The 12646-nt window shown below is 43.6% G+C and overlaps 1 protein-coding gene across 5 annotated transcripts in view; it reads right to left on the bottom strand.

Moving 5' to 3' along the window:
- RPS6KC1 (ribosomal protein S6 kinase C1) overlaps positions 1 to 12646 on the bottom strand; it is a 186261-nt gene that overhangs the window by 133881 nt on the left and 39734 nt on the right. For 4 of the 5 annotated variants that reach the window (XM_002717514.6, XM_089312180.1, XM_017347788.4 and 1 more), the window contains 2 exons: positions 8448 to 8563; positions 3275 to 3368 (listed from right to left, as the gene is read on the bottom strand). In XM_002717514.6, coding sequence (XP_002717560.1) covers positions 3275 to 3368; positions 8448 to 8563 — 210 coding nt within the window. The remainder of the gene's footprint in view (positions 1 to 3274; positions 3369 to 8447; positions 8564 to 12646) is intronic. The other variant, XM_070055300.2, reaches the window with a different exon arrangement.

The following is a 12646-nucleotide window of genomic DNA, read 5'->3' as shown; positions in this document are numbered from 1 at the left end:
AAACACAGACAGCAAGTGAGCTCCCTGACCCCTGCCATCTGTCGCTCAGTGCTACTGCAGGATACCGCACAGCAGGGGCACCATTAAGGGGTAGCCAGCCAATGGACCACACCCAGTCTTGAACTGTGAAGCCAAAATCAATTTCTCTCTTTTCTAAATTGGGCTACCTTGGCCATTTCATTAGAGTGACAGAAAGCTAATTACTTCAGGCATCCTAAGTCTTTTCTGTTGTTGTTGTTTTTCTTTTTTCTTTTTTTTTTTTTTTTTTTTTTGGACAGGCAGAGTTAGAGAGTGAGAGAGACAGAAAGGTCTTCCTTTTTCCATTGGTTCACCCCCCCAAGTGGCCGCTACGGCCGGTGTGTTGCGGCCAGCGCACTGGGCCTATCCGAAGCCAGGAGCCAGGTGCTTCCTCCTGGTCTCCCATGCAGGTGCAGGGCCCACGCTCTTGGGCCATCCTCCACTGCCTTCCCAGGCCACAGCAGAGAGCTGGACTGGAAGAAAAACAACTGGAACAGAATCCAGCGCCCCAACCGGGACTAGAACCCAGGGTACTGGCGCCACAGGCGGAGGATTAGCCAAGTAGAGCCACGGTGCCGGCCTAGGCTGCATCTCTTTGAACATTAATATAGCCATCTGTTCTCTTGCGTGGCCTGCAATATTTGAGAAGACCATCCCAAGAAAAGTCATTCCTAATAATAATGCTCCTCCCCTTCTCTCAGACTACAGCAGAGGACAAAAAGACCTCTGCACGGCTCTCATCCACAACTACCTTCCACTGAAATCAATTCCTGAGACGCCCTCCTCATCCCATGGCTGACTCTCTCTGGCAATAAAGGCTTATTATGGTCATTAAAAGAATGTAATATCTCCCACATCGTAACAATCTTCGATTCCTGGAAGTGGGGGTGGGGTGGGAGGGAGGGGGGAAGGGGAGGAGGAGGAGATAATGATTATGCATTTCCAAAAACAATACTCCTCACTAAATACTTAGGAGGAGAAAGAAAATCTGCATTCCCAAGAACAATACTCTTCACCGAATACCCTCTGAAATTTTTCTAACATTCCTACTTTTTCTCTAGTGGACATCACAGAGTCAGTATGTTTTACAGATGAAAAATATGTATGCATCTCTCCTAGGAATAAGAAATTTGAGGCAGGGGCCGACACTTTAGTGCAGCAACTTAAGCGGTGGCCTGAGGTGCCGGCATCCCATATGAGCACCAGTTGAGTCCCGGCTGCTCCACTTCTGATCCAGCCCCTGCTAATGCACCTGGGAAAGCAGGAGAAGATGGCCAAGTCCCTGGGCCCCTGCACCTACATGAAAGACCCGGAGGAAGCTCCTGGCATCAGCCTGGCACAGCCATGATCATTGCAACCATTTGGCGAGTGAAGCAGCAGGTGGAAGCTCTCTGTCTCCTTTTCTCTGTAACTCTACCTTTCAAATAAATAAATCTTTTAAAAAGAAGAAGAAGAAGAAGAAGAAGAAAAGCAATCTGAGACAACAGCCAGATCAGGTTATCACAGACTAGTCATCTTCAAAGGAAACTCCTTCTAGAATCACAATTACACTAGGACACCAAACATGCACTAGATTTTCTAAAAGCTAGCAAAGATCTCTGACTAAAGCAGGTTACAGAGAATAAATATTCCCCCTGCCCCACCAAAAAAATACATGAATAAAACCATGGAGTATAAAGTAAAGTATGATCAACAATGTTCTTTTTGTTTGTTTGTTTGTTTGTTTGTTTGTTTTTGACAGGCAGAGTGGACAGTGAGAGAGAGAGACAGAGAGAAAGGTCTTCCTTTGCCGTTGGTTCACCCTCCAATGGCCGCCGCGGCCAGCGCGCTGCAGCCAGCGCACCACGCTGATCCGATGGCAGGAGCCAGGAGCCAGGTGCTTTTCCTGGTCTCCCATGGGGTGCAGGGCCCAAGCACCTGGGCCATCCTCCACTGCACTCCCTGGCCACAGCAGAGAGCTGGCCTGGAAGAGGGGCAACCGGGACAGAATCCGGCGCCCCAACCGGGACTAGAACCCGGTGTGCCGGCGCCGCTAGGCGGAGGATTAGCCTAGTGAGCCGCGGCGCCGGCCCAACAATGTTCTTCTATGACCTCGGTAGAACCGGGATGGAGTCAAAGATGCTGCCCAAGGGAGACCTGAGCATGTGACTCCTATGCACTACATAGAACACATGGCTTAAACTAACGTATTCTGCTGCTCAGTCCAAGGGACTATTACAAGCAAACATCAACTTCTTCTCAATGTGAGAGCACAAATAAATAATAACAAAAGCAAAACTAGACAAACGGGATTACATCCAACTAAGAAGCTTCTAAACAGCCAAAGAATCAGTAAAGAGACAAGCTAGAGAACGGGAGAAATGCCAACTGTTCATCTGACAAGGGGTTAACATTCAGAACATAAAAAGAACTAAAACAACTCAATAGCAAAAATAATAATTAATAATAATAATCTGATTAAACAATGGGCAATAGACCTAAATAGACATTTCTCAAAAGAAGACATGACTACCTCCAGTGACAGAGTCATAAGGCATCCTCCTCTGTCATAAACTTTTACTCATAAAAGAGTTCAAGAAATATGACTTAGTCTGTTATTTTATCTTTTACAAACCAAACCTAAGCCACCTTGGACAAATCTAATTATTTTTCCTTTTAAAGACCCTCCTCATCTCTTTTCAAATCTATTTTTTATTTAATTCCATAATCTTTCCTGAAAGAAAACTAGTTATGGAAATCCAAAGGCTAAAATGTACATATTTAAATCTTCATAGAAATTCAAGTATGGTTTAATACAGGAATAAAACAAGAGATTAAGCATTCTTGTGTTAAAGTGATTGAAAGTACAAAAATTGCTTTAGTTTAGACTCAAGCTATTAGAAAACATAAAAGACACTAAAACTGCCCTAGGTCTCTTCTTTGAGATATGACTAAATGTTTAAAGCCAGCCTTGGAATTGTCTCCAAGTGCTTCTAAAAAACTTAAGTAAGGCATTCTTATATTAGCATTTGTATTGTCTAATACAGGATTGCCTTACTAAACTCCAAACTACTCATTATAACATTTCAAAAGCAAGCAATCAAATGTGAAACATCACCAGCCCAGTCCAGTGGACCCAGGATCAAGGAAAAGAAGCATTCTAGAGTCAGTGAAGAAACCTCAAATTCCTCCATGTATCTGTTTTTTGTAATGCAGGTAAGACTGACACCCTTCTGCAACTGAAACCTCAGAAATGTCAAGAAAATTAGACTCTTACCTTCTGTGCTACACTCAGGAAAGGAATCAACGAGGGAATCAGGGTAAGCTTCAGCAGGACCAATTAATTCAGAACCATCATTAATTATTCCACCCTAAAAAGATCAGAGCAATTGTGTTTCACAGTCATTAAAACTAATTTTAAAAAAAGCAGTAATATTTCAACTGAGTATAAGTACAATGATTACAGCAACTATTAATCTATTAAACTCAACTACTACTGTATTCAAAAAATCAAGAGGTATACCAATATCAGAAAAACAGTTGTAATAAACGTGTCATACCAATACAACATGCTACTTATCAAGGGCACTGTGGAGTGGCAGTAGGGAAGAGGAAATTTATGGAAAATTATCCTTTCTGCATAATTTTTCTATAAACCTAAACTGCTCTAAAAATAGTCTAGTATTTAAACATTCAATGGGAATATTTCTCTTAAAAAAAATTTAAATCTATCAAAAGTACCCATAAAGAAAATGCAGAAGAAAAATCTCATCCGCTAAAATATATTGTTCAGTATCCTTACTGCCTAGTCATTTCAATTAATGATAAATTATGGAATCCATTAAGAAGTCACTAAATTTTATCGCATTATAAACAACAACATAGCACAGAATACCTCCAGTGATCTGAGAAGCCACGTACATTTGAGAGCTATCTGTATAAAATGTAGGAAAACCAAAGAAGCAAGATATTGTCAGCAAAGAAACACATTTTGAAAGATATTTTTAAAAATATAAGCTTCATCTCTATGTGACCATCATTTTAAATTTACATTTAAGTTTGCAAATTCAGACATCAAAAGATATTTACTGTTACTCTCTTTGAAACCAGAGAATGCTATCATCAAACAAGGAGTGGTGATACAATTTTACACTGTGCTCCAATCACAGATTTACGAATTTATAATTCTTAAATAATTATAACTGGTAGCTTTGTAATCCACAAGGAGAGAAGGCCTATACTTCCCAGAATGGAGAGTCCCCACCCATACTTCAGGGGAAGAAAAGTCCTCATCAAGGTCCCCACCTGTTGAGGCCGGCGCCGCAGCTCACTAGGCTAATCCTCCGCCTTGCGGCGCCGGCACACCGGGTTCTAGTCCTGGTCGGGGCACAGGATTCTGTCCCGGTTGCCCCTCTTCCAGGCCAGCTCTCTGTTGTGGCCAGGGAGTGCAGTGGAGAATGGCCCAAGTACTTGGGCCCTGCACCCCATGGGAGACCAGGAGAAGTACCTGGCTCCTGCCATTGGATCAGTGCGGTGCGCCGGCCGCGGCCGCCATTGGAGTGTGAACCAAAGGCAAAGGAAGACCTTTCTCTCTGTCTCTCTCTCTCACTGTCCACTCTGCCTGTCAAAAAATAAAAATAAAAAATAAATAAATAAAAAATAAAAAAAAAGGTCCCCACCTGTGCCTAAAGGTCAACCAATGAGGATCAGACCTGCCTCAACCTTTAACCCCCACGCCCTGTACCTACAAAAGGAGCCCTCACAAAGTCTGACGCAAGACTTCTCAGCCCCTGCTCTGTTGGGACTGAGGAACCTCCCCTGGGAGAGGAATCCCAATAAAAGCTTGTGAATTGATTCGTCTGCCTGGGAAGATTTGTTATGTGCCGGACACCTTGCACCCAGCTCCAGATGTTGCAGCTATTTGGAGAGCAAACCAGCAGATGGAAGATCTCTCTTTCTGCTCTGCCTCTCTGTAACTCTTCCTTTCAAATAAAAAATAAATTTAAAATACAATATACGTATTTAGAATAGTAAACGCTTATTATTAGCTGATATAAGAGCTGCTTATAAGATTAAAAACTTCAAAATATCTTAGTTTGCAATCCTAGAGATATATTATTTATCAAACAGCATTCTACAAAGTAATAAAGAACAAATCTTTAATGAAACAAAAATAAAAGTAAAAAAAATATTCTATAGAAACTAGAGGGACGTAGCATAAAAATATGCCACAAGTCTTTTTTTTTTTTTTTTTTTTTTTGACAGGCAGAGTGGACAGTGAGAGAGAGAGACAGAGAGAAAGGTCTTCCTTTGCCGTTGGTTCACCCTCCAATGACCGCCGCGGCCAGCGCACCACACTGATCCGAAGGCAGGAGCCAGGTGCTTCTCCTGGTCTCCCATTGGGTGCAGGGCGCAAGCACTTGGGCCATCCTCCACTGCACTCCCTGGCCACAGCAGAGAGCTGGCCTGGAAGAGGGGCAACCGGGACAGAATCCGGCGCCCCGACCAGGACTAGAACCCGGTGTGCCGGCGCCGCTAGGCAGAGGATTAGCCTATTGAGCCGCAGCACCGGCCGCCACAAGTCTATTTTAAAACTGCAGTTCAGGCCGGCGCTGCAGCTTACTAGGCTAATCCTCCACCTGTGGCGCCCACACTCTGGGTTCTAGTCCCAGTTGGGGCGCCAGTTCTGTCCTGGTTGGTCCTCTTCCAGTCCAGCTCTCTGTTGTGGCCCCGGAAGGCAGTGGAGGACGGCCCATGTACTTGGGCCCCCGCACCTGCATGGGAGACCAGGAAGAAGCACCTGGTTCCTGGCTTCGGATTGGCACAGTGCGCTGGCCGTAGCGGCCATTTGGGGGATGAACCAATGGAAGGAAGACCTTTCTCATTGTCTAACTCTGCCTGTCAAAAAAAAAAAAAAAAAAAATACACTCCAGTTCAAAACGAGTAATCTTTGTAGTATTTTCTGAGTAAGTAGTAAAAAATTGTCATATAATATCTCAAAATTTTATGTTAATTAAGTTAACATAGAGGGAAAAACTTCAAATACCGTAGAATGAGTAGATCAACAAATGGTTTTTAAAAAGGCAATGACAAAACTGGATAAATCTGTTAAAAAACTACCATTGAGGGCTCTAGAAATTGATCAAAAGCATAAAGCAAATGAAAACGCAGTTTATCACAAAAGCCACAGAACCACAGTGAGAACTATGGGAGTCTGGGACTTTCTTGCTAGAGGCTGTCCCACCCCCATTGCAGTGAGACTGCCATGCTAACCATAGAAGGGCAAGGCAAACCGTGAAAACCAACAAACTCACTTGTGTGGGAAACTGATGTGATCTGGACTGAAGCATAGAAAATAATCCACCCTCAACACTGCTGTCAGTAACGCTGGCATTCTCAGTGCTAGATGAATGGTGAGCATCAGTGGCTCAGCAAGCTTGAGTGGCAGTTTGCAAAAGACAAGGCATATAGCAGGGAGATCCAGGAAAACAGAGTCACAGGAGGTCTGAATAAGCTACCCACTCATGGAAGAGAGAGCAGAAAAGGAACCATCACCCAAGCCTTTGGCAAAGCATGAAACAGTACCTATGCACAGAGCAAATGCAGGAAATCTCAAAAGAAAGTAAAATCAGGGCAAACTTAAAAACTGCCTCAATTTTGAAAATAGAGAGAGAACCATCAGCATTAAGGGGGAGCTTATAACAACACAGGTATTTAAGCCCAAGTAATGGCCAAACTCTGGCCAAGCACTAAGCTGATACAGGACTAATCCCTAAGTGGCCATGCTTACAAATGAAACTAAATTAAAAATTAAGTAGAGATATCAGCGATCACATAATTCACAGGAAACAGAGTCCACAGATTCAGTTCAGACTAAAGACACTAACAAAAAGGGTTAGTTACCAAGACATTTGGCCTGGCAGTTGAGGTGCCGATTAAGATGCCTGTGCCCCATACTGCAGTGCCCAGGGTTTGATTCCTGGCACCAGCTCCCAGCCAATGTAGACCCTGGGATGCAACAGGTAGCTGGGTCCCTGCCACCCATGTGGGAGACCAACACTGAGTTCCTGGCTCCCAGCTTCAGCCCGAGCCAGCCCTGACCATTGTGGGCATTTGAGGAGTGAACCAGTGAATGTGAGCATGTGTGTGCTCTCTCTTTCTCTCTCTCGCTCTCTCACTCTCTGCCTTTTGAAACTACTAGAAGAAAACGTAAGTGAGACATTGGAATAGGCAAAGATTTTTTGGATATGATCTCAAAAGCACAGGAAACAAAGCAAAATTAGATAATGGGATTACATCCAACTAACAAGCTTCTACATAGCAAAAGAATCAGTAAAGAGACAAGCTAGAGAATGAGAGAAATGCAAACTATTCATCTGACAAGGGGCTAACATCCAGAACATATAAGGAACTCAAAAAACTCAATAGCAAAAAAATAATAATAATCCAATTAAACAATGGGCAATAGATCTTTCTCAAAAGAAGACACTCAAGCTTTCACAAACCCTAAAAACAAGTGTCTCATTTCACAAAGTCTATAAGCAAGTGTCTTCCAGCCATCATTATAATCAGGAATTCCCAGATACAAAAGAGAGGATAAACAGGTCATTTTTACTTAGATTGTTTACTCCATGATTTTCCTAACCCAAACTGTTTTTTCAGTTCTGTGGCATGCGTTAATTTGCATGACTGCTTTTTGTTACTTCTATAAAGCAATATTCTCCTTGCTTAATAATAATGCCTTTACCTACAGGCTTAGATTCCCTGACACAGAGAAACAACAGTAAAAAGAATAATAAAGAGCTAATTGTTTATCAATTCAATTATTCTCAAGATCTGCATTGGGTCATAAGCAAAAGCCAAATGTATGATCTTCATGTAGTTTATAGAGTAAAAAAATTAAGCAGATAGGATAGGCATTTGGCACAGCAGCTGTCACCTGGAACACTTGTACCCCACATCACTATGCCCAGTTAGAGTCCCAACTTCTCCACTTGGGATCCAGCTCCTTGCTAATGTGCACCCTAGAAGGAAGTAGATGATAGCTCAAGTACTTGACTCCCTGCCACCCTTGTGGAAGACCCAGATGGAGTTTCAGGCTTCCTGCTTCAGCCTGGCCCAGCCCTGACTGTTGTAGGCATTTGAGTAATGAACCAGCAGAGAGAAGATGTGTGTGTGTGTGTGTGTGTCACTGTACAATGAAAACAAACATTGCTTTCAAAAAAGAAAAAAGAAAAATTGATATAATTTTTAAAATATCAAGCTGAAATTGTATACATATCTGCACTAAAAATAGAATCTGTATCTCAGACTTTATTATTTAGCTGTTCTACTTTTTTTAGAAAACAACAAAATTCAAAAGAAAGCAACACTTTCTGTTTTATTTTGCTACAAGTTAGAAAACAAAAGTGTTTAATAAGATATAAAATATTCCAGAAAGATGACCAAACCTTGAAGAAATCTTCAAGTTGTTTACTGTTGTAAAGAGCAGGAATATTGGCAGAAAACTGGAGCAGGTCTTCAGCGCACTGTCTTCTCTCTTCAATAACAGTTTCCTCAAATCGTCCTAGGATTAAACAGGAACCCACACTTAAGGAAAGAATGATCAACCCACTGGCTATGCCACGGATCAGAAAGCAGCTGCAGGCCCACCACTGCCTACTTGCTGGGCTTATCAAGCAAACTTCCGAAGTCAAATCTAATCCCTACCATTAGAATCAGCAACACTATCACTAGAAAAGAAAACAAGGTTACTATAAAACAAGAGGCAGAGGTGTCAGTGATAAATAAATGCTGTGTTCATAATCCAGGACCCATCACTGTAAGAAACACCAGTTAAGGAGCTGATGATTTGAAACTGAAGTTGAAAAGAGAATTTTAAAGAACTCCAATGGTTTTCTATCATAATTTAATACTGTAATTACTCACACAATTTTCCCTTTTCTACTCTTTGATTTAGAACAGGGCTGAAGAGAGGAAATTATGAGAACATCTGTACTATCAGTGGGGTCAAAAACCTCAGCTCGAAGCAAAAGGCTTTTATGCTCAACTCCATGTGTGAGGCTGTCAGCGTACATGACAGCAAGCTCGTGAGAAAAAAGAACACACACAACACCAGTGAGATATGCTTTATAAGGTGATCGAAAGGTGGTTTTCATAGAATTTTTAATGATACATACAATTTGAATGCTGATAAGACATTTTCAAATATCATACTGAATTACTCTTAGATTAGATTACTGGTTGGCTGGCATGTCATGTATCACACTGATTGCAATATAGGTTTAAAAAAATACAAAATCAAAAGAGCAACATCATTACAAACTGAAACATTTTAAGCGGTTTTACAAAATGTTAACAGAAAACTAAGGCACAGAGAGACTCCCGGTCTTCTAACTCAAGGCAAGAACTTAAAACTCTACCCAACCTGTCTCAAGCTTAGGGAAAAGTATCTGTTTCATGATAAAGAAGGTTTTGGAGTTAGATATGGGCTCCAACACAAGCTCTATCATTCACTAGCTCTAAAATCTCAAGCAGATGATTTGTTTATTTGTGAAATGGAGAAAATGGATGAAGTACTTAAGGCTCCCACTTCTATGCCAGGCACATCGTAGCATACTTAACAGATTATCACACTGTCTATGAATCTTTAAGTGCTACCACTGTAACTAGCACACAGAGCATGCTGGCAAATTTCTGTTGACTGTGTCAGTAAATAATGAAAACGGGACCAGTGCTGTGGCATAGCAGGTAAAGCCACTGCCTGCAGTGCTGGCATTGCATACAGATCCTGGTTCAGGTCCTGGCTGCTCTACTTCTGATCCATCTCTCTGTTTATGCCCCTAGGAAGGCAGCAGAGGTGGTCCTAGTACTTGGGCCCCCGCACCCCCATGGGAGACCTGGGGGAAGCTTCTGACTCCTGACTTTGGCCTGGCCCAACCCTGGTCATTGCAGCCATTTGGGGAGTGAACCAGAGGATGGAGGACCTCTCTCTGTCTCCATCTCTGTCTCTGTCTCTAACTCTGCCATTCAAATAAATTAAATAAATCTTTAAAAAAGAGCTTCATTTCTCTATTTAAAAAAATAATGAAAACTTGGGCCGGCGCCGTGGCTCAATAGGCTAATCCTCCACCTTGCGGTGCTGGCACACAGGGTTCTAGCCCCGGTCGGGGCGCCGGATTCTGTCCCGGTTGCCCCTCTTCCAGGCCAGCTCTCTGCTGTGGCCAGGGAGTGCAGTGGAGGATGGCCCAAGTGCTTGGGCCCTGCACCCCATGGAAGACCAGGAGAAGCACTGGCTCCTGCCATCGGATCAGCGCGGTGTGCCGGCCACAGTGGCCATTGGAGGGTGAACCAATGGCAAAGGAAGACTTTCCCTCTATCTCTCTCTCTCACTTTCCACTCTGCCTGTCAAAAAAATAAAATAAAATAAAATAAATAAAAAAAAGAAAACTTGGAAAAATAATTTTTAAAGATTTATTTATTTGAAAGGCAGATACAGAGAGAGAAGGAAAGAGAGAGAGAGCAAGAGAGCGAGAGAGAGAGAGAGGTATCTTTCAGCTACTGCTTCACTCCCCAAATGGCCACAATGGCTGGGCCTGAGCCAGAACAAAGCCAGGAGCCAGGAGCTTCATCTGGGTCTCCAACTTGGGTGCAGGGGCCCAAGCACTTGGACCATGTTCTACTGCTTTCCCAGGGTCATTAGTAGGGAGCTGGATAGGAAGTGGAACAGCTGAAACTTGAACTAGCACCCATATGGGATGCTGGCACTGTAGATGGAGGCTTAACCTATTACATCACAGTGCTGGCCCCAGAAAAATTTTCTTTAAAAAAAAATAAATAAATTATCTTACACTGGAAAATCCTAAGGAGAAATCTTTTTTTTATTTCTAAGATTTATTTATTTATTTGAAAGTCAAAGTTACACAGAGGGAGGAGAGGCAGAGACAGAGAGAGAGAAAGAGGTCTTCTATCCAATGGTTCACTCCCTAGTTGGCCGCAACAAACAGAGCTGCGCCAATTGGAAGCCAGGAGCCAGGAACTTCTTCTGGGTCTCCCACGTGGGTGCAGGGCTCCAAGGACTTGGGCCATCTTCTACTGCTTTCCCAGGCCATAGCAGAGAGCTGGATCAGAAGAAGAGCAGGCGGGCCTCGAACTGACGCCCATATGGGATGACAGCACCTCAGGCCAGGGTGTTAACCCGCTGCGCCACAGCGCCGACCCAAGGAGAAATCTTAACTGTGGGTTCATAAACAATGCCCTATGCCACAGCTCACAGACAAGTTTCCAGGACAACAATCCAGAATTCCTCACAGATACTCATACACACTGAAAATTTTTCTAAGAAAAGGGACTATAACTTCATCAGCATCCTCAAAGACTCAAGACCACGGAAGGTTGGCAGCAGACAAGTGGTAGTGAACAAGATTCCTAACATCCAGTATAATGTTTGATTTACTATGGAACAGGCTTCCAGTTGCTCTCCAAGTATCTCTTCTCACTTCCTTCCCCCTCAGTAAGCTGATGTCCCATTTGTAACTGGGTGCACGGCAGCCCAGAGAAGAAAACTACCACTGCCAGCTGGCCTTGCAGTTAGGTGTGGACATGGACTGGTTTGGGGCCAAAACACGTAAGCAAAGGTATTCTGTATGTGCCCAGGAATCTCTTAAAATACAGCTCTCTCCCCTCACTTTTCTTCTTTGTCACTTTCCCCTTCCAGGAAGGCCTATGAAGTGGAATGTTAAAAATGACAGAACAAGCAGGAGCTTAGATTCCTGATCACGATGGCACTGCTAGGCCTGAGGCTACTGACAGATCTTTTGCCTTGAGAAACAAATGGAATTCTGTCTTGCTTTAAATTCTGTCACAAGGGGGCTGGTGCTGTGGCATAGCAGGTAAAGCTGATGCCTGCAGTGCTGGCATCCCATATGGGCACCGGTTCAAGTCCCGGCTGCTCCACTTCCAATCCAGCTCTCTGCCATGGCCTGGGAAAGCCGTAGAAGATGGCCCAAGTCCTTGGGCCCCTGCACTCACATGGGAGACCTGGAAGAAGCTCCTGGCTCCTGGCTTTGGATTAGCATAGCTCTGGCCATTGCAGCCAATTGGGGAGTGAACCAGCGGATGGAAGACCTCTCTCTCTCTCCCTCTCCCTCTCTGTCTCTCTCTCTCTTGCTGTCTTTCTCTCTGCCTCTCCTTCTCTCTCTGTATAAACCTGACTTTCAAATAAATAAGCAAATTTTAAAAATAAAATAAATTATGTCACAAGTAACCAAACCTAATATGCTAATCCTGGGGTGGGTGCTTGGCACAGCAGTTAAGATGCCACTAGATGGGGCCAGCGCTGTGGCACAGTGGATTAATGCCCTGGCCTGAAGCCCCAGCATCCATATGGGCACCAGTTCGAGACCTGGCTGCTCTACTTTCGATCCAGCTCTCTGCTATGGCCTGGGAAAGCAGAAGATGGCCCATGTCCTTGGGCCTCTGCACCCTTGTGCGAGACCCAGAAGAAGCTCCTGGCTACTGGCTTCAGATCAGCACAGCTCCGGCCATTGTGGCCAATTGGGAAGTGAACCATCGGATGGAAGACCTCTCTCTCTCTCTCTGCCTCTCCTCTCTCTGTGTAACTCTGACTTTCAAATAAATAAATAAATCT

The sequence above is a fragment of the Oryctolagus cuniculus genome, chromosome 13 (assembly GCF_051225735.1).
Source record: "Oryctolagus cuniculus isolate XC-2025 breed Fujian yellow rabbit chromosome 13, ASM5122573v1, whole genome shotgun sequence".
NCBI lineage: Eukaryota > Metazoa > Chordata > Mammalia > Lagomorpha > Leporidae > Oryctolagus > Oryctolagus cuniculus.
Note: the sequence above shows the minus strand (reverse complement) of the source record. Positions and strands in the feature narration are given on the sequence as shown.